At 37.7% G+C, this 27,248-nt stretch overlaps 9 protein-coding genes across 13 annotated transcripts; 5 read left to right on the top strand and 4 right to left on the bottom strand.

Annotated features, from left to right (window-relative positions):
• The first annotated feature begins 1,186 nt into the window (after positions 1–1,186).
• On the top strand, positions 1,187–2,330 carry LOC145708255 (uncharacterized). Its single transcript, XM_081785914.1, has 3 exons — positions 1,187–1,551; positions 1,778–2,057; positions 2,099–2,330. Exons 1-3 carry the CDS (start codon positions 1,208–1,210, stop codon positions 2,261–2,263), a joined length of 789 nt encoding a protein of 262 aa, XP_081642040.1. The 5' UTR covers positions 1,187–1,207; the 3' UTR covers positions 2,264–2,330.
• Positions 2,331–2,970: 640 nt separating this feature from the next.
• Positions 2,971–3,499, bottom strand: LOC145711389 (uncharacterized). The gene is made up of 4 exons (XM_081789096.1): positions 3,386–3,499; positions 3,218–3,345; positions 3,093–3,178; positions 2,971–3,052 (listed from the first exon to the last, which is right to left on the bottom strand). Exons 1-4 carry the CDS (start codon positions 3,495–3,497, stop codon positions 2,983–2,985), a joined length of 396 nt encoding a protein of 131 aa, XP_081645222.1. The 5' UTR covers positions 3,498–3,499; the 3' UTR covers positions 2,971–2,982.
• Positions 3,500–3,997: 498 nt separating this feature from the next.
• On the top strand, positions 3,998–8,242 carry LOC145707238 (mitochondria-eating protein-like). The gene is made up of 12 exons (XM_081784735.1): positions 3,998–4,050; positions 4,276–4,479; positions 4,638–4,750; positions 4,965–5,047; positions 6,571–6,832; positions 6,883–7,091; positions 7,135–7,345; positions 7,390–7,442; positions 7,488–7,661; positions 7,706–7,781; positions 7,906–8,026; positions 8,066–8,242. The coding sequence occupies exons 2-12, from the start codon at positions 4,426–4,428 to the stop codon at positions 8,141–8,143; spliced, it is 1,434 nt and encodes a 477-aa protein (XP_081640861.1). The 5' UTR covers positions 3,998–4,050; positions 4,276–4,425; the 3' UTR covers positions 8,144–8,242.
• A 46-nt stretch (positions 8,243–8,288) lies between these two features.
• Positions 8,289–8,855, bottom strand: LOC145711559 (uncharacterized). The gene is made up of 3 exons (XM_081789250.1): positions 8,735–8,855; positions 8,493–8,693; positions 8,289–8,453 (listed from the first exon to the last, which is right to left on the bottom strand). The coding sequence occupies exons 1-3, from the start codon at positions 8,810–8,812 to the stop codon at positions 8,289–8,291; spliced, it is 444 nt and encodes a 147-aa protein (XP_081645376.1). The 5' UTR covers positions 8,813–8,855.
• A 1,776-nt stretch (positions 8,856–10,631) lies between these two features.
• Positions 10,632–12,100, top strand: LOC145708734 (uncharacterized). Its single transcript, XM_081786435.1, has 4 exons — positions 10,632–10,879; positions 11,323–11,415; positions 11,469–11,674; positions 11,765–12,100. Exons 1-4 carry the CDS (start codon positions 10,669–10,671, stop codon positions 12,071–12,073), a joined length of 819 nt encoding a protein of 272 aa, XP_081642561.1. The 5' UTR covers positions 10,632–10,668; the 3' UTR covers positions 12,074–12,100.
• A 174-nt stretch (positions 12,101–12,274) lies between these two features.
• LOC145711558 (uncharacterized) lies at positions 12,275–13,589 on the top strand. Its single transcript, XM_081789249.1, has 6 exons — positions 12,275–12,390; positions 12,437–12,669; positions 12,713–13,118; positions 13,166–13,392; positions 13,437–13,539; positions 13,585–13,589. The coding sequence occupies exons 1-6, from the start codon at positions 12,282–12,284 to the stop codon at positions 13,587–13,589; spliced, it is 1,083 nt and encodes a 360-aa protein (XP_081645375.1). The 5' UTR covers positions 12,275–12,281.
• A 1,567-nt stretch (positions 13,590–15,156) lies between these two features.
• Positions 15,157–19,665, top strand: LOC145709302 (protein phosphatase 1 regulatory subunit 3B-like). 5 transcript variants are annotated; one of them, XM_081786984.1, is made up of 7 exons: positions 15,157–15,377; positions 18,090–18,279; positions 18,326–18,440; positions 18,485–18,648; positions 18,695–18,769; positions 18,815–18,927; positions 19,173–19,665. In XM_081786984.1, the coding sequence occupies exons 1-7, from the start codon at positions 15,313–15,315 to the stop codon at positions 19,411–19,413; spliced, it is 963 nt and encodes a 320-aa protein (XP_081643110.1). In that variant the 5' UTR covers positions 15,157–15,312; the 3' UTR covers positions 19,414–19,665. The 5 variants fall into 5 exon arrangements, with proteins under 5 accessions (XP_081643110.1, XP_081643132.1, XP_081643125.1 ...); XM_081787006.1 differs by lacking the exon at positions 15,157–15,377 and adding an exon at positions 15,856–15,982; XM_081786999.1 differs by lacking the exon at positions 15,157–15,377 and adding an exon at positions 16,339–16,367.
• Positions 19,666–19,668: 3 nt separating this feature from the next.
• On the bottom strand, positions 19,669–20,723 carry LOC145709340 (uncharacterized). Its single transcript, XM_081787025.1, has 4 exons — positions 20,614–20,723; positions 20,387–20,545; positions 20,207–20,340; positions 19,669–20,113 (listed from the first exon to the last, which is right to left on the bottom strand). Exons 1-4 carry the CDS (start codon positions 20,686–20,688, stop codon positions 19,789–19,791), a joined length of 693 nt encoding a protein of 230 aa, XP_081643151.1. The 5' UTR covers positions 20,689–20,723; the 3' UTR covers positions 19,669–19,788.
• An 855-nt stretch (positions 20,724–21,578) lies between these two features.
• LOC145711557 (uncharacterized) lies at positions 21,579–24,022 on the bottom strand. The gene is made up of 5 exons (XM_081789248.1): positions 23,903–24,022; positions 22,290–22,511; positions 22,094–22,249; positions 21,913–22,046; positions 21,579–21,869 (listed from the first exon to the last, which is right to left on the bottom strand). The coding sequence occupies exons 1-5, from the start codon at positions 24,020–24,022 to the stop codon at positions 21,587–21,589; spliced, it is 915 nt and encodes a 304-aa protein (XP_081645374.1). The 3' UTR covers positions 21,579–21,586.
• Between the last annotated feature and the right edge of the window lie 3,226 nt (positions 24,023–27,248).

Raw genomic sequence — 27,248 nt, 5'->3', positions numbered from 1 at the left:
TTTTTCAATATAAAAATCATAGCCTTAAATGCACAGACGTGCTTTTTTTAAGGTTGTGCAATTTATTTCACCTACTTCCTCATTTTAATACCCAGAACACCATACATATTTGAAATCAGTGAAAAAAATCTAGAAACTTGACCGTTTTAGTTTTTCGAAATTCACTTCCGGTTACGATTCTAGAGCCGGAAGTTCACGAAATTTATAAGAAAAGCGTGCATAGGACCTATCAAATTGAAGCTCACAACGAATCTAGTCATTATTTATCGGAACCGAGTCTTACCGCGGTCAAAAACCGCCGGTAAACGACCGGTAAAAATTGAAAAATTTCTCATTAACTCATGCTTTTTTCAAAGTTTTACCGGTCAGTTTAAGCGCGTTTGGGACTGTTTCTTCAAGTATATCGATGATGAGATGACTGAGAATCTTCTGCGCATCAATTTGATAGGTCACACTTTACCATGACTCCAAAATTTCGCCTACTTCCGGCTCTAGAATCGTAACCGGAAGTGAATTTCGAAAAACTAAAACGGTCAAGTTTCTAGATTTTTTTCACTGATTCTAAATATATATAGTGTTCTGGGTCGATAATGGATAAAATCAGAGAAATAAATTGCATAACCTTAAAAAAAGCACGTCACACCATCAGGATTCACAAGTGATATGTGACTGTTAATGTTTATTACCGACGAAAATACCTAACAATAAATATTTATTATAATTTCAAACTATTCTTTTATGGTTTCAAAACTGATAAAGGGACAATTTCTAGAAAAAAAGAGCTTTCTTTTAGCAAAAATTTATTAAATATTTTATTAAATTTTAAAAAGTTTTAATAAGTTCTAAAAACTTTCTTAAATAAATATATTTTATTAAGTGGACGAGCAAATTGAGCGCTATGGAAGGAGAAATCGAAGCAAAGACAGGAAAATCTGTTGGAAATCTCAAGAAACAATATGGATATGTCTAAGTTTTACCACTGAATTGATTTGTACAAGAATTTCAAAAAATAAAGATTTTTCTAGAACGCGCATAATCCCTAAATCCCTCCGAAGGTCTCGTGATCGCAGGTAAAGATTTTTGCAACATGCTTCTTTCCTCAGAATTTTCATCCCTCGAGGCGGTTTCTCAGCGCATAAATAGATCAGTAAAGCAAAAATGCATCAAATTTAAAAACATCCATTTTGAGAGCAAGAGCCACGACAAAATGAAGTTTTCCCTTTTTTCTTTTCCAGTTATTTTCTCCGACTCAAAATTCTACCACAGTTGTTCCTCCCCCGCTTTCATCACAAATCGAGGGAGATCAATGCCAGGTCCTTTAGCCTCACTCTATCCAATTCCAGTCGCGTTGAAGGGACAAGGAGCTGCGCATCAGAGAATGATGAGAGTCTGTACTTGCTATATTGGAATGTTTAAAATTCCTCATACGGAGAGGACTGTGTACAATGAAGAGAGACCGGATTGCGATGAGATTTTGAGGAATAATCAAGCAGCAAGAATGGCTATTCCGGAGAATCTGCGGGCAAAAGAATGGGCTGAAGAAAACCAGAGGTAAGCCTGACTAAGGCTATAGTCTATAGAAGACCTTAAATGAAAAGTCGCGCAGTGGGTTTTTAGAAGCGAAGCCGCAAAGCGGCTTCAAAAATATTTCAACTAAAATCAAGTTAACCTCCGGCGAAGCCGCCTTGCGGCTTCGATTCTTTAAAAGCCGCTTCCCGGCTTTTCATTTGAGCTCTTTTAGGACCCTGATTTTGTGCTGAGTAAAAATCTTCTTTAGCCCGGGCCAAATCCGAGGGCCTTGCTCAGAACTCGCCCAAATATACACCCAATTCAACGAGCAATTGACCCAAATTGGCGGCGGACCCATCCTTAGCCTTTTTCATCGAGAAATGAAAGACGTTCCAAGCTGCGATGACAAGGGATATTTCCAAGCTTTCCAATGCAATCGAAAAAGAACGATTTGCTGGTGCTCCGATCCTTTTGGCAAAGAAATTCTAAACACGAGGGATTATCAAAGAAATTTGTTTAATTTAAATTATTTGCAGATTTCTTGCCAGGTTTGGTTTCCGTCTTTTCGTCAGCTCAAAAATCGATTCAGAGACACGCTGAAAACTTCCACCACCCGACCTTGCCATTCTCTGCCGAATTTGTAGAGCCGCCGCAAGTTCAGCTCAAATCTTCGACGAGCAATTCTCAACTTTCAACCGACACTTTTCTTAGCTTTTTTGACAGTTCTGTTGCAGAAAAACTCAAATCGGGTTGATTCTGTGAAGCAATAAAAAATAATTTTCATATTTGATTCATGGCAATAAAATAAGTCATTTGGTCGATTTGTTATTTTGAGAGAAAAATGATGACAAAATTGATTTTTATTTTGATCCTTTTCGCTCAAGCGAAGAAATTGAGAGTGAGGAATATAAGCTGTCAGTGTTTTTGTGAGAAGTGCTCTTGTGAAGTGCCGTTTTTGAACAATCTGATTGGGGAAAATGAGAAAAGTCCGATGTCGATTTTTGTTTCAATATATTCTCCAGGTGAGATTCAATGCTTTCTTGTAGTAAAACTTTTTCATAAGACAAGGATCTTTGTCCAAAAATAAGCGAATTCGCCGAAAACGTATTTTCGATCCTCAAACTCGGCGAAAGATCGACATTTTATCCCGATCTCCTGACTATTTTAAACCGTCAGCAATCTTCAAAAATCACCCTCTCCTCCCGAGCGGATATTTTCCTGGCCTCTGATCTTGTCGAATCTTCCTGCATCAATTCAAATCGAACATCTCTAGAACAAATTCCACCGGCTCAAGAAATAAAAGAATACAAGTCACTGCTGCTGTTATTTTCCGATACTGTTCCTGAAAATATTCCACCTTCTTTTGACTTTATCATGCCTGTAGCTCTGACTGACCAAGCTGATTTGGAAGGCCTGGACAAACTTAGAGGAAAACTCGATAAACCGTTCTTTTCATAAGATAACAAATAAAATTTATTTCAAAAGAACTATGAGAGCCAGAGTCATTATATGCAGGAAACCAGTTGTTGGGAGGATCGCAGAGCTAGAAAAAAAAATGAAAAAAAATAAAAGAAAACGCTGACCTTTCTTCGTTTTCTTCTCTTGGGAAGACAACTGCGTCGTCGATGATGTCAACGATTGGCCCAATTGGATATGTTTCATCCAGCTCCTGAATTTTTGGTGATTTTTCTTCTTCTCAAAAAGCTACCTTGACGATTTCAGTATCTTTGATAAAATCTATCGCATCATAAATTTCCAGCCTTTTTCCCGCTTCTTGCTTCAATTCCGCGTGCTTATCTTCCTGAAGAGGAAAGGAAGCAGGCTTCATCCACCACCCTTTGAAAAACATAACTTTCAGATTTACCCCAAACCCTACCCATTGGATCCTCTCCATTGACTCTTCTCATGAATTCATTTTTTCTCTCGACCCATCCTGGCGGAAGATTCCAGGCAGAAATAATTATTGGAAATAGCGTCAATGCTTTCATGAAATTTTATTATCAATCACAATGATGGTTGAATTGTTCCCTATTTAAAAGGTAACGCTCCTTTTGCAAATTTTACCCCGCCTAGTGACGTTTTCGCAATACAATAATTCATTTGAATGATTTTTTTGATGAAAACGATCCCCAGTTATGACAAACCAGGGTTCAAAGAATGAGAATAATTATCGCCTAGGATAAAAAGACAAAACTAGATAATTAACCATCAGAAAAACTAAACTTGATTTCAGAAATAAGGAGTTATGGTGCCTGAATCGGTCTGAAATTTTATCTACAGAACGAAGTGAGAAAAGAGCCGATTCATGTGCTTGACATTGACTGACAGTCTTCAAGCGAGCAACAAAAAACTGCCAAAACAGTGAAAACAAGAATCGAAACAATATAGTCTCTGGGCCATTCCATTCTCGCCCATTGTCGTCACAATAACAGCCTCTGCGACGGGATTAGCCTCTCTTCAAAAAAAAACCAGTTCAGAGATTCAGAAAGCCTCACACTTCAGATACAGCACCTTCAGAGTTTACTTCTTTCTTCAAAAAAGGTAAAGGGGGCTTTTTCATGAAAAATAAGGGTATCACTTTGGTATTTTTGTGAACTTAGATATCGACTTGAATAATCAGGTCTTCCTTGATGTCAAACAGTCTTATTGGTGATTGAAAACAGTGTTCCTTGGACACTATCATCACGGGCACAATTCTATCTTTATTTGCTCATTGGCAGAACTTCTTTTTCAAATACAAGCAGCAATAATTGTGAGTCGATTCAGGCATTGTGCTGCGCCGCGCAGGATCGTCAAATATTTGAACGACAGAAAAATCGCCGCTTTCGACTTAACTACGACCCACCGCGAAGACGACTTTTCGAATTCCAGAGACCCTTTTTCTCTTTTTGAAATCAACGAAGAGAATCGCTAAAAATGGAGAGCTTGGAAAATTTAAGCCAGAGCGCTGTCTTTACCCAGCTTCAAGAGGTTAATTGATTTTTGTTAAAATATTTAATAAGAGAATATTCTTAAAAAAATTTTTGAAATTGAAGATTCAAAAAAATAATTTTTTTTTTTGAGATGAAAAAAAATTTGAGCTGTTTTATGATATTTGATCTTGTTGAAACTCACGATGAAAAATTCAGAGACTGGATGGAGCCATTAAAGAGTCGGGAGAAGAGGAGGTCTCCAAAGAGCAAATTGAAAAAGTAATCGAAGTATTGGAATTGACTGCCAAAGTTCAGCATGAGCTTTTCAGGAAAGAGCTTTCTCTTGATGAGATTTTTGCCCCTGCCATAAGTTTTCGTTATGCTTTCATTTTTAATTATTGTGAATTAGGCCTCTCGTCTTTTCCTTTTGAGGAAAAAACCAAGTCTTTTACTTTTTTGAGAAAATTTATGGTCTTTTTATTTTTTGTTCTGAAAAATTTTTTCCGAAGTTTTTTTGTTAATATTTTCGAAAGCTCTTGAAAGCGCGGTCTCCACTCTGTCACAGGCATCGGATTCTGATGTTTTTCAAACACGCGTCCTTCCGTGGATCAGTAATGGTTTCCTAGGTAATCAGATTCTTTCGCCTTCCATTCAAAGAGAGTTAAACTTTGCTCTGCCATCTCATTATACTGAAAAAAGTCAAGGTAAAGAGACCGTTAGAGAGATTATTCCTCCATTCTGACAAATATCGATAAGGTGGGTTTTCAGATAACAATTGAGGTAAAATTTTTGAAGTGGGGAGTTAAGTTAGCGCTCTTAAGAGCTTTCTGAAGAGGTTTTTTCAGAAGGCGGGAATCAAGAAAGAGAAAGTTGACTTCAATCGTGTTTGTAAGACTCAAGAATAAATAACTAGAAAAAAAGGGGAGATGTCTGGAACCGACAAAAATTTCGACAAAATTCGCGTGGAAATTTTCAACCAATCAGAAGCCAGGATTTGGCTCACCGGCCAATCAGCAATCGAGTAGCCGCCCACGCAAAATTTGTCGAAATTTTTTTGTCGGTTCCAGAAGCCAACCCGAAATAAATTATATTCTATATTTTCGTCAGAGTAAGCGGGCGTCAAGAATCGACAAAAAAAATTTCGACAAATTTTTCGTTGGCGGCTTCTCGGCTTCTTATAGGTCCTTCAGCCGAATCCGGGCTTCTGATTGGTCGAAAATTTCCACGCAAAATTTGTCAAAATTTTTTGTCGTTCCCAGAATGTTTTAAGATCAAAGCAGGTTTTTTAACTCTCTTTTTCTTTACCTACTCAACAGTGTTCCCCCAGCTGAGAAAGTCCCATTGTGAGTCGATTTCGCTGAGTCTTAACATTCCCATAAATTGCGTTTTTATATTGTTGAGGGGAGGGCCTTTGTTTCTTGCTCTTTCTATGTTCTCCAGCAAGGCCAAGATCTAGCTATTTCGGGCGAGAAAAGACGAGGATAATCTCGTAGATTTTTGAAAGGGAGAAAATAGAATATTGATCGGATAGGAAGAGAATGGAGCATTTTCGCTCGAATTGTACATTTACTGTCAAAGACGGCAGACTCGGCGAGCCGGTTTACTCGAGAAAAGCGGACAAACTCAGAAGTAAGAGAAAAAATATGGGAACAGACATCATTAACCACCAATCAAAATCTCGCCCTTAAGATAGAGACACCCTTATTGTATCTTTTACTCGGTTAGCAACGAGAATTACGGTAATTAACAAATAGTTTTTTTTTGGAATTAAGGGAGTGACACCCTTATTTCATTTGATAAATAAGAAATTTTTATCTTTAGAGTTATAAAATATGGGTTGCATACCCTTAATTTTGGGATAAAAACAGCATTTAATTTAATTTAAATTTTTAAATAAAGTGACAAATGTCGTGTCAAATTCTTATTGTAAATGCCATCCTCCCATGATTTTGATTCACAGATTTCCGTCAGAGAAAATTGATGAATGGTCTTCAAAAAACAAGTGCTTTATTCAATCGCTGCTAATAACGTCAAATGCGCAGCTTATCTCTCATTTAAAAGTCGACTCTTTTCAAATATTTAACTTGGACTCATAAGTTCAAATACCATAAAAGACGCTCATCAGAACTCTAACATTTCTATTCTTCAGCGCCAAAGGGGCAAGTTTCAAACGACACTTCACTTGTGCTTTTGAAGGAAAAAGTCGAGAAGCAGAAGGAACTCGAAGAAGCGATGAGAAATTCTGCTCAAATTCAGAAGCAGCTCGAGCTTCAGATCAACACGCTCAAGGCTCAACTTGCCGAGGAACAGGAGAAGGTCAGCCAGCTGACTTCGGAACTAGAAGCTCACAAGTTGGAATCTGCTGGAACTCTCAAAGCAAGCGAAGAGGAGATTTTGGAGCTCAGAAAAAAGTAAGCTTTGCTCGAATTTTTGTCAAGACATTTCATATCAATATCTCTAGAAATGCTGATGCCAAGCTCGAGCTGTCTGCTACCAACTCTCGACTTGATCTTGTTGGTGACTACGAATCCCAAGTCGCTCGACTCCGATCTGACATCCGTCTCTTATCATTTGAAAAGCGAGAGCTCTTGACTCGAATTTCGGACTTGGAATATCCCTACCCATTGACTCGTTCCTACCTTCGATCTACCTCGCCCGTCCGCCACATCGGTAAAACTCCATTTTCTCTTAAAATTTACCGATTTTTCTTCAGTGACTTACCGATCCCCTTCTCCAACCCGGGCCGCCCTGACGAATGACATTCGCGCCAATCGACTTATCTCCCGATACAGCAGTCTCTTCTCTTCCTCTCGACTCAACGCCCTGGATGTTCTTCGACGATTTGTGGACGAAGAAGAAATGTGCCGACGAATCGTTTACATTGCAACTGTTGAGGCATTCCATAGTGCCAAGATTGCCTACAGGTTCGCATTCTTTCATCCTCTTTTTCAACCCTTTTTGCTTTTAGATCTTTCAAAGACCGAGCATCCAAAACTCTTGCCCCGCTTCACACTGGCCCAGGTAACCCCCTTATTTCTTGACCAATCACTAATCCACCATCCCTAGAACTCCTTTCTGAAGCCGTTGAAGACTACGTCGTCCGAAACATGGATCTTTTCGATATCGAATCTTGCGTCCGAGATGTTGTTCGACAAATGGACAATAATGCCGTCATTTCTCACCCAGCAGAGTGCGACTTTATGTTGATCAACAATTATATTCGAGAAGCTTGCCAAATCGGTATTAAAAAAACTTTTCGCAAGGATGAATATGATTATTTCTAGCTTTCGAAATGCAGGCAGTAAATCCCCGAATCGATATTGCTCATGCTTCGGAAGGAGAACTTTATGACGAGAAAAAGTAAGAAAACCATTCTCTTGGTGGCGCTGTTGTGCCAGGAGCGCCATCTTGATGATCTTATTGGTGGATAAAATAAGAATCTTTATTTTCAAACCAATAATTCAATTCATATCATCTTTCCCAGATACCGACGAACCTACGATTCCGAATACACCGCCCCTCTTGTTGCCTTCTACACCTGGCCCGCCCTGATGGACGGAAAGGACTGCGTTGCCAAGGGAGAAGCACATACAAAACGAGGAGCGGTAAGATCCCTCCAGCCTTCCCAAAAATACTCTTTCTAGCTCCTCCATACAACCCGTCGTTCAACTTCGCCATCCCCAACTCGTCGAGGTCGATCTCCAACTCGACGAATTCGATAAAAAAATAAACCATTTTTCTCTTTTATTTTCGTAAAAAAATGACTTTCTGAAATCAGCATTTCTATTTATTTAATACAATAAATTGTTTAGTTTTTTAAACCATTTTTTTTCTTTCTTTATTTACAGAAATTCAAGTCAAAAAAATTCAACTTTCCAGAACAGTTCTCACATGCGCTTTGTGAGAACCTCGGAGCAGTTGGCTCGTGAATCGGCGAAGTTTTCGATTCGCTTTGTTATTCGCTTTTGGGCACACGTCAAATGGCAGTTTTCGCTGAATGTACTCATCCCACAAATCGGCGCACAAGGAAATCTAAAAATTCAGCCCCGAGCATCCACATTCTAGTGTTACCTTGTTGCCAACGGTTTCGAATGTCATTCTGTGCCCGACATCATCAAGTTCTTCTGCTTCCTCCATTTCATCCATCCGACTCTGTAACTCCGGACTGCAGCTTGAAGCCCGATCTTTGACAAGAGGAAAAAGCTGTGATTTGAAAAGAGAAATTCGTCGATGAACCCGATTCTCGGCTCTGATTCCATTTTCTTCCAAAAACTGAAAAAAATGACTCACTCTTTTTTGAAAACTGGACTTACGATTATGACATTGTTGCACTTCACGATTTTTCCAGCAAAAGCACTTGTCAGAAAAACAGCGAACGAAAACCCTTTCATCCTTCGAATATTTTTCTCTTCTTTTTCTTTATCGAAAAAAGAATGTGAAGACCCTTGGCATCGGTGATATTTTTATATGACCATCGTTGTTGTTGATAAGGCCCGGGACATGACTTTTTTGGAACTTGATGAGTTAAGAAATGAGAAAGATTATGTAAGGGACTTTTGATAAAGCTCATTCCAGCTGGGGAAAAAACTCACGTTCGCGAAAATAATAAGAAAATGACGAATGAAGAATATTGACTTTTGATAGTCACCTGTTGAAAGTTCCCGTTTTGTGCCTAAAATTTTCATCGCCGCTTTGTAGTGTCCCACTGTATCTCAATGATTTTGATCTTCTGACAGAAAATCGAAATCGACAGGTTCCCCCGGGGCGGCGCATGAAAGCGTTACTCCCTTCGTTGTTGTCACAAAATCCACATCAGATATCTTTTAGGATGCTTTTAAACTTCTGTCATGTCGGCTTAAAATTTGATTTTTAAGGGGATACCCTTAAATTTGGTCAACTGAAAGTTTCGGAATAGAATTAACCCGATCAAAATTTTCACTTCTGAAAAATATTATTTTTAATATTTTTTTTCTTGCTTCAAATTAATTGTTAAATTTTTAATTTTTAGTGATTTTTGAGTTCTACAAAATAAGAAATAAATTGATTTTTTGGATTTATGATTTTTATTTTTTCATTTTTTAAAAACTTATTATTTCGGAGAAAGCCTATTATATGACCTTTATAATAAAGCATAAGAATATCTCGGCGGCGGCATAAACCTTCTTTTCGCCTGTCGACTTTTGTGTGTTCGCTTGCCAAATTATGTATCTCCTATCCGCTTAATGATCCCTCAATGATCAATTAACTCGCCCCGGAGCGAGTTTCGCAGACAATGAAGCCCGCTCGATTTCGCGCTACTATCTATCTCCTTCGCCATATTGCCTGCGGAAAGTGTTGTAAATCCAACATGTGTTTTGCTGATTTTGAAAAATCGATCTGAATTTTGCGCCCTTCTGCGCAATTTGTCCTTAGCCGGAAGCTCATTTTCACGGTGAAATATGCTCATACTTGTAAAATTCGTTTCACAAGATCTTTATATTATTCAGCTTTTCAGCATGCATTTTGAAGCCAAAAATAAGGGCGTCTAGACGCTAAATAAATTTTTTTTCGGATTTTCATTAAATAAATTAAATTATTAATTATTCTTAATAATTTTATAAATTTCTTAGTAAAAGAAAAGCATGAATTAAATTAAGGGTATGACTGCCAAAATCGATGTTGAAACCCTTAATCAGCGATAATTTTAAAGAGAGATATCCTTAATTCCTTCGTATCTCCCATTCTGCCCTTCTTAATTGGATTCTGTCAGGCAAGATCCGACCTGCCAAATTAAGTCCCCAGAATATAAATTAGGAGCGCGACTGTCATCTGCAGAATATATAGACGCGATTATGTAATTATTGAATTCACAGGTTATTTCATGAGGAAAAACGCATTGATACCCTTAATAAAAACGGTGCAAAATCAAGCTCCTTAAAATTGGTTCATTTTCATGTCCCCGTTTCCTGCTGCGTCCAAAATAATATCCGCAGATAAATATTATCCATATAAACAAGATAAGACATGATGTTCAATCTTCAATCAAGTGATTCTCCCTTTTTTCGACCATAAAAGCTCCTGCCGGCTTATTATCCTGCTCCCAATTTGCATCCTTGGCCCCCTAATTTCCTCCCTCTTGCGCGACATAATTTGGCGCCATCCTCCATCTCCTGGGACGCCGCGCTCGCTGGAGGCCATGTGACTCCTATTTACTGTCACTATCTCACTTACTCGATTTTTTTCGAACCAAAAGACCAAGAGAAAAAGAATGAATGTCAACGAACAAAGACCAATCGGACCAAAATGGAAAGGAAGCAAATTTGAGATGCGATGTGGGCTGTTTGGACTTTCTTGTCACGTGGGCATCGTCTTGGTCATAAATATGATCAGCTCGATGGTGGTTTTGGCGACGCAGGGAATCTTTATTTATAAGAAATCGAGTACTTTTGCTCTTGGCGGTTTTACTGGACCGTTTTTAGGTAAGAAAAATGAACATAGAGCTAAAAGAGGATATAGAATCATTCATATATACCTTTTAAAATCTCTTTTATTTCGCCGAAGATCGTCCTTAGCGATCTGAGATCTTCAGCTTTTATCCATATTTAATTTCTATAAAAAAGACATTATGCCCCTACCGCTGAAAAAGCCAAATAAACCATCGCAGATCAAGATGAAAATTAGTTTATTTCTTCGCTCTGCCAAAAAATGCTCGCTCTGTAATCAGATTAATTCCAAAAACGCATAAATCGATGGCCTGATGATACCCTTGACAGCTCGCGGCCAGAGTCACGTGGTCACATCTGCCACGGATTCATGAATATCATACAAGGATTACATATGGATTTTAATGGGAGTATTTTTCATCAGCTCCCTATCTCCCATCTAAGATGGGCCATCTTCAATCCTTAACTTCTTCCTTCAGACATCTTCCTGGTCTTCATTTGCGTCACCATGTGGTGCTGCAATCTTTCAATCACCCTCGTCCGCATGCAATTCGCCTTCGCCATCCTAACAGGTACACGCCAAAAAGACATCAAAGATCAATTAAAACTAACCTTTTCCTTTTAGCAATTTGTTCCGGCGCCCTCTTTGTCATCGATTGCGCCCTAGTTGCCGTTTTCATTTTGCTTGATGAAAGTCAATTTGCGATTTTGGTACTTCTATGTGAAATTGCGGGAGCCTTTGGTCTTTTTTGCACGACAATTCCATTCTTAGTCGGGGGCAACTGGCTTCTTTCGGTCAAACAGGCCGAGGAGGAGAAAAGAAAACTCAAGGTAAAAAAAAAATCAAATTTCAGAGATTTTTTTTGCAATATTTTAACTCGAATTTGACTTTTAATTTTCAAAACTTAAAAAAATTCCAAGACGACTGATTCCTGGATCGTCCGAAACCGCGTCCAACCCGGCCTCCAAATTCTCGACATTGACGAAATCGCCGCTCAAAACACTGCATCAACAGGAATCTACTCGATTTCCGCGAACGATTCTTTTCGATTCTCACCAACAAATGGCCCGATTTTGAGACCTGTTCATCTCGGCGAATGCCCCCCGAATTACTCGGATATTTTTCCGAAGAGCTTTCCGTGGGGAGAGAGAAGATATGAGGACTCGATTGTTGCTGAGAAAGCAGATGATTTTACGCTGGTGAAGACGAGCATTGGTTATCATGTTTAAAAACTGTTTATTGTCTGTAAATAAAGAAGAAAAGTAAACTGAAAAATAGAGCTTTGAAAAAAAATACTCCTAAAAACGCAAAAACAGATGAAAATTACATGTTTTTACGATAGATCTCTAGAAAATAGCATTTTCCATGCAGTTGCAGATCTCTAGAAGAAGAGAATTTATTGTCAAAAAGTTGATTCCAGAAAGCAGATTCAAGAAAATGTCTTCGCCAAAGAGCAAAAACAGCGAAAACGCGAAAAAATCAGATGAACTAAAGCAACTACCCCTCAATTTTGAGCAGGAATCTCAACTCGTCATAAAAGCACTAGGTATTTTAAAATTATTAATTTTGGTTTTCTTTCAATTTTGAACAAGGAATTCTACAACAGCGAAAACGAGAAGGCGTCGGAAAAAATCACTATGGCGACTTTCGAAAAATCGCGATCAAGGAGTTTTACCAATTGGTCTTTCCAAACCTGTACGAGCACTTCGAAGCGACATCCTGGGATCATTGCGCGACGAAAGCGGAAGACTTGACGAAGCTGATCAAAAATTTCTGCGAAAAAGGATACATCAAAGACATCATGAGAGTTTACATGCCAAAAAGGGTAAGAAGCCTTTTTCGGAAAAAATTCTCACTTTCTATTCTAGAGAAAACTTCAGGCAAACAAAAATGAGCATGTTAAAACAAGAAGCAACCTTACTGTTCAAAAAAGGCAACAGCTAGCAGAAGAGCATCTCAAAATGATAAATTCGAGGAAGAAAAGACTAAAACCAGTCCCTGTTGCTGAAATCAACGAAGAGCCAATCGACCTGACAGTCCCTAAAAATGCCAAAGAAGCAGAACAAAAAACGAACAACGAACAAGAACTGGCGAAAAAAGATGCTGGTATTCAATGGGAAGATAATCCAGTTGGAAAGATTTTGATTTTCACGCCCAAAAAGTCGAAAATCATCGCAATTCAGCAGAAAAAACTGCAAAACGATGAATCAGCTCCGAAAGCTCCAAGAAATTCGGATCTTTGGCAGCCCTGGTTAAACCCGATTCCCAAGAAAAGTAAGCCTTTTTTGCTTAAGAAATCTATGATGATGATTTGCCTTCAGAAAATCCTGCTTCTCTGAAAAGAAAACTGCCATTGTTGGAGTTTATCGGCAACGAAACTTGTCCTCCTCAAGATTGTCTGTTTGAAAACCCGGAAAAACCTGGCCAGTTTGAAGATTTCGGCCCAGTTGCATGTGGTGAAAAACCTGTTGGACTTCAAGAATCTGAGACTGCTTTTCTAAAAGACGATAATGAAGAAACTGTCGAGGTGAAAATCGAGAAGTGCGAGGTAATTTTCTCGGTTAGACGGAAGAATTCTGACCTATCTTTTAGAGCCTGGGAAAAATCGTCTTTCAAAACGACCACCCAGAACACTGTTCTGTTCATACTCTTGATGGTGAAAATGAAGTTGAAATCAAGGAAGAGTACATTGAAGGTAAGGATCCTTTCAGAAACCGGAAATTGAGAACAGTTAATTCAGAGTGATCCGAAGGACCTCTTCAAACAAATTAGAAAGATATTGAAATATTCTATTTGACTGTTTTACTTTTGCTTCCGAAAATAAAGTTTAAAAATAAGAAAATGGATAAATAGTTTTGATTATTTTTTGATTCCGATAAGACCATCCCCTAATTTAGTTTAACCTAAGGATGTCGATAGTGTTGTCGAAATTTCGTAAACCCAACACTTCGTTGAACCTTTATCGAGGTCATTTCAGTCGTACTATCATCGCCTAAGGCGCAATTCTATTTTTCAAACTTGCAACAGTTTTAAATGACTATCCCTCTTCACAATCCCGAAAAAGAAAAATAGCTCTAGAGCACTTTATTGGATAAAAACAGAATAACGAATTTGAACTCTTGTTTTATTCTCCCTTTTTCCGCTTAGAAATCAAAAACGGTCTTTATGATGATGATCGTCGCAAGAAAATTTATGATATTTTCGAATCGTTAAAACTCGCCATTTTCTGTTTACTCCTCCATAAAATCGATAATGAATCCAACAAAGGAAAGAAAAGCTCAAAAAGAGAGATCATCCGAGAAGCACGCAGAAGCTGCGTGATTTGTCCAGGCTTTTCATTATTGAAAGAGAGAAAAACGGGGTGTGTTTCGTTTGAGAAAAAATCAGCCAGAGATCAGCGTTTTTACATGAAGAAGAAAGTTGTGACCGGTTCGAGCCGGTTGAAAAAGATGTTAAAAATCAGGGAATTATGTAATTGAAAAATGAAAAAGCCGCACAAAGCGCGGCTTATTTTTCTTAATGATTCGAAGCCGCATGCGGCTCCCTTTTTTGAGAAGTTTTCTTAATCAAAAATCAAAATTAGAATTGAAAATCAAGAAATACTCGGCTTCAAAAATAAGGGTGTCACTATCGTTAGAAAGAAATTTTGAAAGCCGCTATGTTCCGCTACCAAAATATTCTGTTTTGACAGTTTTCTTCCGAATGATGCTCGTTTTCTAAGTTCAGCGGCGCACCTCCACCAGATCACGCAGCCGGCGCGTGATCAGTTCAAAAATATTATTCTTTTCCTCATCTTTTCAGGAATTAATAGACCCACTCGTTTTTTCGCTGATTTCGCTGAAACAATGTTTAAAAATTTTGTCAGCTTCTTGATTTTTATGGCCTATTTTTCTTCTTCCAGGCTGTGCTAATCTTCAAGAGTAGTTACGTAACTTGTCTGAAGAGAGAAATCAGGATCTGGCGAAATTGGAGCAGCACGCAAAATAGGCGTGAGGCACTCTAAATTTCAACTTGAGAGCATGTTGAAATCATCGTTCGATCGTTTTTTTTTATATTGTTCACTAAGTCAGAGATTGTCTACTTTCCAAACTCGCCGCTTACTTAGAATATTGAAGGTCTGCAAAATTTACTTTAACTTCGCGGCTTTTCAAAAGAGATATTTCAAACCCTGACCCAGGTTTTCGAGCTTTGCAAAACTGAGCTGCTTGGTTGAAAATCCCAAAATTTCGAACTCAATTCATTCTTTTTAACCCCTCGTCATTATCATCATTTACGACCGTTTCTCGTAATTACAAGAATGCATTTTCAGACAAGTGAGATTCGTGTCGAATGAGCTGAAAATCAAAGAGAAGATTTTGGACCAAAATCCTGTTTCAGTTGTCGCACGAAGCTTTTAATCAAAATCGATAAAATCGGATCATCCCCTCTCTTCCCTTTTCTTCAACAACGAAAATCTAAAAGAGAGAGAATGCCGCATTCTGTTGGAGTTGGACCAAAACCAATCAGAAACAGAAGAGTTAGGAGAATTAGCAGGTAAAAATTTTGGCGTCGAAAAGGGGGGTTTCCGGGAGTAGTCTTCCTTGATTTCAAAGAAAAAAATCTCCTATAAAAATTTCCCAAATTAAGGGTCTCCCCGAAAAAAATTGACGGATCATTTTATATAATCGCCTTTCTTTGATTGATACAAAAATTTAAGGGTTTCACTGACTTATATTTCATTTTGAAGAAAATTCAATTTTTATGAACTAAAAAATGAGCATTATTTTTAAGGGTCTCACAATGGTAATTCAGAATCAACAAAATGGTCTGTTTTAACTATTTTCTGGTGCGGTTAGAGACCGTAAGATGGATAGGGTTGAAAAAATTGCATTGCTTCTGAGAGAAATAATTTCAAATTTCGCGGACACAGGTGCGCCGCCTGCTGGTTACATAACAATCAGCAGGCACGCATGTGTGATTCCAATCGGGCCTGACGTGGGCCAAGCGCCAACAAGTGGCCACTTGGGATTTGATTTTCAAGGGGATCATTTCCTTTAGTCATTTGTTTTTTTCCATTTTGATTTGCGAGAAAAAATATCAGTAATAAGAAAAATCACCCGATTCAAGAAAACGCATCAATATTATTTTCTAAACAAAAGGTAAATTTAAAAGTTTATCAGAAAATTTCTTTTTTTTATTGACTCAAAAATGAATTTACAAAATTTGATTGACTAAAAAAATAAAAAAAAATTATTTTCTTATACTAAGAAAGAGACCTAGCTTCTCAGAAAATTGCGTTGGAGTGGGTCCTAATCACTTGACAATTATTTGCTGCCCTTGGGTCCCGGGCAAGCCGCAGTTTGGCCACTAGCCAGCCCTGGGCCCCGCTTTCACTCAAACAATTTAATGATTTTAAAACGTACTTCAAAATGACTTCAATGATTTTGACCATTTTTACAACCAATCCATAGAGATCAAATCGGTTCCTAAGAGATTTACTGAAAAAGAAAAACTTTGTTTTTGACGAAAAATGAGAATACCTCTGTAAGTCCCTAAATCGTCAAATTCAAAATTTCTCCTTTCAAAAATTTTGCCCAGAGGGTTGATTCACGCCCTCGATTCTGCCCTTCCCGCCAAAGTTCGAAACACTTGTACGCGCGATGAAAATCGGAAAATGACGCCACGCTTAATTTTGTGAAATTTTTGAGGTTTTTTGAGTTCTTTCAAAGTTCATTTCTCAAAGCGAGATTTTATCATACCGTAAACGGCTGTTTATTTTTTCGTTCGGAGAGAAAAAGAGAATTTTTATTGAAAATGGCGAAAGTTCAGTCTTTGAGGTAAATTATTTTTTTCTTGATTTTTTATTAAAATTATCTTTTCATGGCTTTTTTATTCGAAAAAGCTCTTTTTATTTATTTTTGCAACAAAATTCAAAAATATATTTTTTGTGCTCAAAAATTAAATTCTTTTTTTTTCATCGAAAAGCAAATCTAATTTTTAAAAAAAATTCTATATTATTAAAATTCAAATGACTTTCTTAAAACATTAATTTCTAATTGGTCTCGGTGAAAGAGCACTCCACAATTTATTTTCCTGTTTACGGGGTCCCGTAATTAGCACTTGTTTCATGACGGTTCTGGTTTTACCCGCGGGCGCCACCAAATCTCGACCCTGGAACAAGCCAGGAACGCGAAAATCGCTCTCTCTCTCTTTCCGCTTTACTGAAAAGACGCTTTTTAGACGCTGATTTTTTGACAGTTACGAGTTTTGACCCGAAAACTGATCAAGTAAAAGCGTAAAAAATTGAAAAATATAAGCTTTTACAGACGAAAATCAAGAGAAAAAAAAAGATATAAGGAGGCATTCTCCAAAAGTATATCTGAAAAAAGAGAGAGCTTATTTTAAAGAGGGTTCATAAAAATCAGGCAAAATTAAATACTTCGACAGGTAAACCCTTAATTTTCAAATTTTACGGCCAAAAAATCCCCTAATCAAGGCATTTAAAGTCATTGAAATATAAACATTCTCCATTAAAATACCCCTTTTATCGTTTAAAATGTACAAAATCATCGAATTTTTGGACAATTATCGTCTCATTACATTTTGATTATCGATAATTGAAAATTTGTTCATCTTTTATTGGAGAACGTATTTGATAATTTGAATTATTTCCCTTAAAATAACTTCTTGTTGTTGCTAAAAACTGATTTCATAAGCTCTAACCGGGCGGTTCAAAGAATCGCCCCACCCCCTTTTTCCAGTTACAATATCTTCCAATTTTAGACCTCTTTTTTGGAATGAAGGACGGCAAGACTAATTATGATGATTGTCCATAAATAACCCGCTTGCGCTCAAAAGTAACGTGAACGAATCAAAAACGTGTCGCAAAAGAGAGATAGCTTCTCAGCTCCTAAGGCGACGTTATCCTCTCTAAAAAGAAGTCAAGTTCTAGCGCGACAAGCATTTTTTCTACAGATGCGTTTTAATTATACCACGGAGCTAGCACTTTGCTACGACTAAGTGGCTGGTTTTTTTAGGATTTGATGATGAATCATCAGAAAAACTCGAATCTTCATCAAAAAAAGACTTTCTTTTTGCATTTTTCTAGAATTTGCCGACCTGTTACGTAAAAGAATTGAATTTATTTTTATTTTTAATCTTCTTTTATTAGTTGGGATGTCAAAAAACATCGATAAAAGGCGCTAAAATTTGAATAAATGAGTAATTTTGATTCTGTTGTATTGCAATTTTCAAGGATATTTTCAGGAGCGAAAAGATGCCCGCCGACGTAGCGTGTTTCATCTCGCACTCGCCCGAATGGAAGGCGTTAACCGCGTCGATGTTCGACCTCAGTCCGTCCCTTCTCGACAACAAGCCCCAGCGCCATCGACATCTTCCAAGGACCAAATCTTTTGCTCCTTCTCCTAGCGCCAAAGCAACACAGCTGTACAATACCGTAAGTTTTCTGATCCTCCTTTTTCATTTTCAACCTTTTCCTCCAGATCCAGATGGCGCTAAACACCCAACAATCAAAGCCAAAACCAATTAGAAAAAGTAAAACAACGAAGGAGCGAAAAGTCACGTTTGCTGACGACCACGGAAAACCACTTTGCAAAGGTAAGCCACTCCCCCTTCTCTTCCTCCTTCAAGTTCTCGTTCAGAAAAAATCTTCACAGAGAAACCCGACGAACCAAGCCTCCCCCGACCTTCCGAAAAAGCAGTTCTAGAGCGACTCAGATTGGCGATTCCTTCTGAGACCACTCCGAGGCCGAAGACTTTTGAAATCTGCTTTCCTCAACCAATGTCGGATTATTTAAAATTCAAGGTATACACCCTTAATTTCGCGGCACTCCTTCTTTACTTGTTTTTAGAGAAAAGTTGATGAGCAAAACGTCTCCCTAGAAAACATGGTTATTCGACACCGCACAATTCTTGGCACTATAAAGGTAAAATTTCATCTTTTGAGCCAAATTTCCAAAATGAAAATTAAGGTTAAAAACATCGCGTTTGAAAAGAACGTGACAGTCCGTATCTCATTCGATGGCTGGGAGACGTTCAGCGATGTGGAGGCGACTTATATTCGAAACGCTTACGAAGGAGAATGGTAAATAAATCCCCAGCCTTGATGTCTTTGCTTATCTAAACAAGCGCTCTTAAATATTATGGCTTTATCTGATTCGATAGAACCACGTTTTCAAATTGAGTCTAACTGTCAAATTTGGAATTCCAATTTTTAGAGAGACAAAAATTCAAAAGGGGCGGTAACCAGATTGTCGAGCAGCTTGTAGCGCTTTAGATTACAGAGACATCCTTATCTTTTAACCTGTCAAAACTGACCTTTTCTTTCAGGACAAATACGTTCAAATTCACCACTTCGATCCCGAAAAACTACGATTCCACGAAAACAATCGAGTTCTGCATCTGCTACGCCGCCAACGACACCGAGTTCTGGGACAACAACGACGGCGAAAACTACCGACTTCTCTGCGTCAACCCTGAATTGATCTCTCCGACTGGAGAGGGATCTCCGCTCCCGGCGTTTCTTCCGGAAAAGATACCGGCGCCGGCGAATGATCATGTTTTCTACTGAAGACTCTCTCTTTTTTCTTTTGTAAAATGATTATTTAAACTCTTTTCCGTGGTGGAACGAAACATGCCCAAAACTAAGTTGTATCAAAAAGCGGTGCTTTCTTTGAATAAGTAAACTTATGCTCCCCTCTTAACTTTCGATCCCTCTTTGAAGAATCTCTTTTCTTGCTCCTGAAAACATTGTCAGACCTGAAAACTTAAATTTATTCTGTAATATTACAGTCAAACAATTATAAATAAACGATCAAAGTTCTTCAATTATTTTTATTTTAAAGACGAAAAAATCGCCCTTATTTTGCAAAGAGATTTTACAGACAAATAAAACACGGAATTCTAAAGTCCACAATGATAAATGGAGATGCAGTTGATGATATTTTTACTTCTTCTTTGTTTTTCTTGCTGATTTTTTTGTTTGTTTGGCTTTCTTTGGCTTGTTTTTCTTCTTCTCGTCTTTTGGCTTCTCGTTTTTTTCCGGCTCCTCTTTTTGCTGCATTTCCCAGAGAAGGGTCTGCTCAGCAACATATTCAGGACAGGAACAGGTACCCTTCTCAAGCCGCATATTCAATCCGCCGCCATTTCTTGCCAGCGTTTTGAATCGTTGCATCCAAAGGGACTCGTGCGCCTTGTACTCAGAAATCTTTTCGTGCTTCTTGTAATGAATGAAAGGAAAGATCTCAAAAAGATCTAATGGGTTTTCGGAACTTAAAAAATCACCTTATCAATACATTTTGTAACAAGATAATAATATATAGTAATTAATAATATTTTTCATTTCAATAATTATTTCAACTTACTCAGCATGTTTCTCACGCAGGTGTTTCTCAATTGCTGTTCGACCAAGTCGTGCAACAATGTTTGACTTGTATCCGGCAAGCCTTGATTTCATGTCGGTCGTGAAACCGACATAACCTTTTTTGCAAGGCTTGCACTAGAAATTAAGATAAAGTTATTATTAATCATATGATTGAACAAACCCGAGCGTAGTAGACTACATCAGTATGGTCGCAAGCAAGATTTTGCGTGAGTCTGTAAGTATCGCCTGTCGAGTCAACAATGAATTCTTTGATTTGTGGCACAAAATCTTTGCAATAAGTACAAAGTTCTTTTCCTGGAACTTCCCATGGGTTACGGCACTTTATAAATTAAAATTAAGCAGTCGATTTATAATTTTATCGGAAAATAAAAATTTTGTTTAACTCACGATAACGCCTTTCACTTCTGCTGTAAAACGTATTTTCCCAAACCAATCTTCAATTTCCCATATCACTTGCTTCATGGGTTCCTGCTCATTGTTTTCGTTGCTCGCCGACATTTTCTTAATTTGAAGGGGTTAAACGAATTTTAGTGTACAATTATACAGAAATATGAAAAACTATTAAAAAGAAGCGGCATCTTTTTCTCTCAATATGTCCCTGAATGTTTCACTTTTCAAACTAGTATAAATCGTAGCGCGAGAGAGTCGAAGTTTATCGATTAAAAAGGAAAATGACGGATCAGTATACAGCGCGGCAGTTTCCTTTTTTTTCGCAAATTGAATTCGTGCTTTTATTAACTCCCCAAGTGGAGCGCGCCCCGAGAACTTCCCAACTCGAGCTCGACAATTTTTGTGGAAAAGACCTTCCCGTCGAGATAATTTTCTGAATCTTCGTGGACACACTAATTTAAATGTGTTTTTCACATGGCGTTTTTAGTTTGTCCCTATTTCAGCTATATCTCGCTCAAATTCTAACGACTGTCTCCAAAAAAAGGTCGGAGTTTCGTTATTTTAATGAAATTTTCGAAATCTGCATGTTCGAAAACCTATAAAGAGATGTTTTCAGGTCATAAATGCAGATATATCATCAGGATAAAAATGTTATAAGAAAGTTTCCTCCTAAAACACGTCTGATTTTACTGACAGTTTTCGGTGCCAACCCCCACCGAGAGGGATTAGCGCGACTTACTTTTGGCTAAGGGTGCGGAAGGTCAGTGCAAATACTCTATATTACACTTTATTTTCCGTTCCGAAATCTCAGTCAATAATGACAGCGGGCCTTATCGAGAAAAAAAATGTCGAGCTCCAGTTGCGGAGTTAAGCGATTCCCTTAATTTATTCTCAGCATCTACATGCAGAATATCTTTTACAGCAACAATGCTTTACAAAAAAAGAAGAGACAAATATTTGAACATTTGATTTATTTATAATTCACAGATTTTTTATTCCTTGGACTTCTTCTTGGTTCTTTTTGAGTATCATGCACTGACTTTGCCAAATGATTCAAAATAAGGGATTCCTCGCGTTCATAATCAACACATGAGCAAATTGATTTCTCCTCTCTTTTGTTCAATCCTTTTTCAAGAGTATTTAACCTATTCATCCAGAGTGTCTCATGTGCCCTCAAATGCGAAGCATTATGCGTTCGCGGGTCGTATTTTCTTATCGGCACAATTTCCACAATCGATAGCGGATCTTTTACCCTAATAAATCTTCATCGATAAGCTCAAAAATTAAGGGTCTGACCTCGAGTGAATTTTACGCATGTGAGTTTCAAAGGCAGTGTCCCCGATTCGCTCAAGAATATTTCTTTTATAGCTTTGAAGGCGATTTTTGAAGTTGATTGAAGATCCGACAGAGCTCAAATTGCATTTCTTGCACTAAAAAGAATTGAAAATAAGCCTGACAATATAAACTAGGACAAAACCGTGGCCAAGTAGATCACATTCTTTGAGTCACAGAAGAGGCTTTGTCTGATCACGTGATTCTCGCCCGTCTGAGAAATGAATTCTGTGATTTGCGGGACGATTTTGGTACAGTAAGTGCATCGCTTTTGCGCTTCATTTCTGCGTTTTCGGCGGCACTAGCATTCATTTAGAAAAATTTTCCTCCGAAAAGAGTACCTCGACTCCAAGCCCAAGTTTTTCATCAAAGTCCCAGAACTCATCTTGATCGTCAATTTCCGACTCAAACGAATCAATCGAACTTTGCGACGCAAAAAGAGGATTGTACTTGATGTTATGATTCTCTTCAATCAGCGATGAATTCAGCGATTCCAGCTGCTCGTTCCGAAGTTTTAATGAGCTATTTTCCTCTCTTAGACGCGCTTTTTTTGCGGTTGGATTCTAATAACTTTTTATAGAGTCGACCAATTTTGGAGTTCTTGGGCGCAAAATGATCCTCGTTAAAAATGAAAATTTTCCAATGCATTATTTTTCCGATAAGAGTACCTTAAAGTACTGATAAGAAGAAAAAAAGCGATATCTTCAGTTTGAGATCATCTTTTGGAGTGATTTCACCAGCAAATTCATCAGAAAGAATTCCTCTGCAATCATAATAGATAAGAAAGTACCAAAAAGTACTGATAAGACCGGAAGTAGCGATATCTCGAGTTTGAGAGCATCTAATGAACTGATTTCACCACCAAATTAACGAGAAAGAAATTCTCAATAATCATGATCGATAAGATGGTACTTATAAGTACTGATAAGACCGGAAGTAATGATATCATGAGTTTGAAAGCATCCTTTCCAATGATTTCACCACCAAATTGATCGGAGAGAAATTTTCAAAACTCGAAGTCGATAAAAATAGTACCTTAAATTACTGATAAGCCCGGAAAAAGTGATATAACAAATTTTTAAGAGTGAAATACAAGGTTGTTGTACGAAATGAAGAAGGTATTGATTGTCAAAAATGGGACTTTATCTGGCTTATCGATTGTTATTAGGCTTCAAGAGATTTTTTCTCGAACATGACCACATTTATCACCAGACATTTTTTCAATAAAAAATAGTTAAAGATTCTGTTCTATGAGAAATTCCGAGTTCTGATCAATTTAAATACGAGAGGACAGCTGCAATAAGCGCATATGGCCATATGATAAGGCAACGTCGAGTATGTTATTTACTTCTTTGGCTCATCTGGCCCACCGGCTGCGTCAAGTAGATATTTTTAAGAAAATCAACCTTTCTAATAAAATGTTCCGGAGGTTCTTGAGAACTTCCGCTCATTTGAAATCGCAGTACAGATGAGAGTTACTAGCATTTAAGCTAGAATTTATTTCATTTGATGATTTAATTCCATCTTATACACGTGAGACCAATTGAAAAAGAAGAAGACAAAAAAATCGGTTTTGGTGTTGAAATCATTCGGATTTGCCCCATCAAAGCCAAGATATCAGTATTTTTTGGTCTTATCAGTACTTTTGAGTACTTTTTTAACTTTGAGATTTTCAAGATTTTCATTCTGATGAATTTGCTGGTAAAATTACCTCAAAAGGCTTTCTCAAACTCTTTTTATCGCTCTTTTTGCTCATATCAGTTGTATTAGGTACTTTTTGAAAAAAAAGTAATGCACTGGAAAATTTTTATTTTTCAAGACGATCATTTTGCGCCCAAGAACTCCGAAATTGACCGACAGAATAAAAAGTTATAAAATCCAACCGTAAAAAAGCGCGTCTTAGGACTGTAGCTTTCTCAGAAATAATCTGCAAACGGCTAAGGAGATCTTCTACTTTTTCAGTTTTTTCTTCGTCTTTTTCTTCTTGAATGGTGATGGAAGACAAGCCTTCGTTCAAACTCTCGATGTCATTTTCGCTCTCAAGAACATAAAAACTCGATTGATACGAGCTCATTTTTTAGCTTTGTGAAGCTTGAGTTTTCTTTTTTCGAAAAGAAAAAGGACGAAATCATGAGGGAAATTAAGCATAGCATGGGATGTCTGAAGGTTTTTCATGAGAACAGACATGGGTTGTCTGTCAGACAAACGGTCAAAATAACAGTCGATTTTCGGCTCAAATTTTCATGAAAAATTTTTTTGGGGAAGATTGTTGATTTTTATTATAATTTTCGACCAAGATTGTCGATTTTGGAAAACTTAGCTTTTCTGATTTTTCGTGTCGAAAAATATTGTAGAAATTCCTCAGATCGATTTTTATGAAGAGTCTATGATTTTCTTCTTATTGATATTTGCCAGCTCGATATCCTGTGGTTTAATTAATAAATAAATTAATCTAAGAAATCAAAATACAGACTTATGAAAAAGGCCAATTCGCAGGGCTTAACCTTTTTTTCTCCTTTGCAAGTGACCTTAATTCGAGGCTCAACCTCTTTCGAGATTGATATTATTTCCTTGCTTTTTGCAAAATGAGTTTTCCATCGCAGTTCATAATGACGCCGAATTTCAGCCCGCGATGGCTAGAGAAATGCATCTTTCAGTTTTCAAACTTTCAAATTTCGCGACTTTTATCGGTGAGTGGATATATTTGATGAGAAATTCGTATCTTTATGGTATGATTTGGGTTAGAATTCGGATGAAGGTATTAATAAACAATTTTTAATTTAAAAATGGTCATAAAAATGCAATAAAAACTCAATTTTCTTCTGCCGAAATCTGATTGGCTCACCGGCCAAATGCGGAACTTTGATTGGTTTAGAATTTTCAGACGCGAAATCATTTTAAGGGACCCGGTTAGGTAGCGCCGCGCCGAACTTCATGCGCTCGCCGTTATTCTTGCGAATGGGATTTTTCAAATTTTCTTTTTGCAAATGATATCTACAGCTCTTCAGCTTTCTCATTCAGTTTTCCGTTTTTCTCTATCACCACTCATTGATGAGATAGATTAAAAAAGGGGATCGCAACTTCAAAAGGCATCAAGTCCTGCAAATTTTATTTTATCTTTTAGAAACCTGCACCATTAAAAAGCTCATGAAATTCTCTACAGATTCCACCTAATGCGCAAAGCTGAAACAGTACTAATAAGCGATACGGGTCATACAAACAAAAATTCCTAGCGCGCGCCCTGCTGGAATCATGTCTCAGGAGCCCAAAATAGCGTCCTGTCGCGCCGCGCCGTGCTGAGCGCGCTAAGATCTCTGGTTTATCAGCCTTTGATCCGAAATAAGTAATGTTTCAGCTTTGCGCATTAGGTGGAATCTGTAGAGAATTTCATGCGCTTTTTAATGGTGCAGGTTTCAAAAAGATAAAATAAAATTTGCAGGACTTGATGCCTTTTGAAGTTGCGATCCCCTTTTTTAATCTATCTCATCAATGAGTGGTGATAGAGAAAAACGGAAAACTGAATGAGAAAGCTGAAGAGCTGTAGATATCATTTGCAAAAAAAAAATTTGAAAAATCCCATTCGCAAGAATAACGGCGAGCGCTTGAAGTTCGGCGCGGCGCTACCTAACCGGGTCCCTTAAGACTGAAATATATAATATATATATAATAAGTATATATATAAGTTCGTTTTATTTGCAGTGGCTTAACGTTTTCGGAACAGCAAAAGTTCCATCATCAGAGCCGAAGTCTTGGAATTACTTGTAAACCTTCCAAAAACAGACAAACGTACCTTTTGGTGAAAACTGCAGAACTGATCAAGCTCCCAAAAACAACCATCCCTCCAGATAGTGTTCTAGAGAATTTAACCCATTAAAAACTCGAAAATTTGTCAGAGGCTCCTACTCAATTTTACAATGCCTCTGACTGGTATTACAAAATAAAGATTTTCCTATGCTGTATCTGTTTGTTTAAACTGGGATTTTTCAACGAAATTTCAAGTCCCTCTACTTGTTTTCGTTTGTCATACGATAGATTCTTATGCAGCAGGGTAAATTTCGATTTGAGATATTCAAACCGGGACTTCGGGTTATTTTGCTGATACTTTTCATTAAATCCTGTCTGAAAAAGCTCACATGACTGAGTGTGTGCGTATACAGCTGTATCTTTTGATTTTTGCCCGTGGTCGCGAATTCTCATCAGTAAATTTTCGGATTCCCCAATATACTCCTCCCCACAACTACAGACAAAGGAATACACCACATTAATGGCCTTTTCCTCTTCCGGCTTAGGTAAGAGATTGGAGATAATCGTGTTTCTCATCGATACTGTTCTCAACGCCGTATGTAGGCTGAATTCGGGAAGAAAGGTTGAGATAATCTTACGCATTTCCCTCGTTATCCGGGACACCCTTTGGGACGTAAAGGGGATAGAAACTGTGAAATTCCTCTCTGGATGCAAACTTTTTTCCTCTTTCCAATCTTTCTTGTCAACCCTTCCCTCTTTCACCACCTTTTCTACATCACGGATCATTTCTAAGGGATATTCTTGGGCGAGATATTTCTCCTCTATCTCTATAAACTCATCCCCCAGGGTTTTCGGATCTGAGTGTTTATATAAAGCCCTTTTATATTCTGACGTTAGAATACCCTTTTTCAATGACAAAGGAGCAATGTCATTTACAAAATTCATTGGAACAGTGTGTTTTCGATGATTACGAATTTGCAGGGTGTTTGTTTCCGAGGGATAGACCACAAAGTCGAGAAATTTTATCCCTTCAGGACTTGACCTTTCAACAGTTACTTTAAGAGACTCATGCAAATTTTGAAAAACTTCGTTGACTTTTTCGAACGAACCGCGTCGAAAAAAGACAATCGTGTCGTCCAGAAATCTTTTATAGCCTAAAATCACTTTTTCCGAAATAAGTTTTTCGATCTTATCTTTCTCAAGCATAAACAGATAGAAATCCGCTAATTTTGGAGAACTACTGTCGCCCATTGATAGACCCGATATCTGACGATAAGTTCTGTCTGCAAACCGAAATGCAGTTAGTTTTTTCAAAACTGAATCCAAAACTGGTCGGAGAACATTTTTTGGAATTGGTCTTAGCAGTCTTTTATTCTCATCCCGGTATCGAGGTAACATTTTGGATGGCGAATTATCGTCATAAATTGTTTTCAAGAGGAGATGAATCAGGTGAGTTGTATCGCAGCTTGGGTAGAGTTTTACTATATCAAAACTTGCAAAATCAACTTCATCAAAATTGAATTTTTGCTCTTTAAACCATAAGCCGAATTCTTTAG

This window comes from Oikopleura dioica, chromosome 1 (genome assembly GCF_907165135.1).
Source record: "Oikopleura dioica chromosome 1, OKI2018_I68_1.0, whole genome shotgun sequence".
Lineage (NCBI taxonomy): Eukaryota > Metazoa > Chordata > Appendicularia > Copelata > Oikopleuridae > Oikopleura > Oikopleura dioica.
The sequence above is the reverse complement of the archived record's forward strand: the minus strand, read 5'-3'. Positions and strand labels throughout refer to the sequence as shown.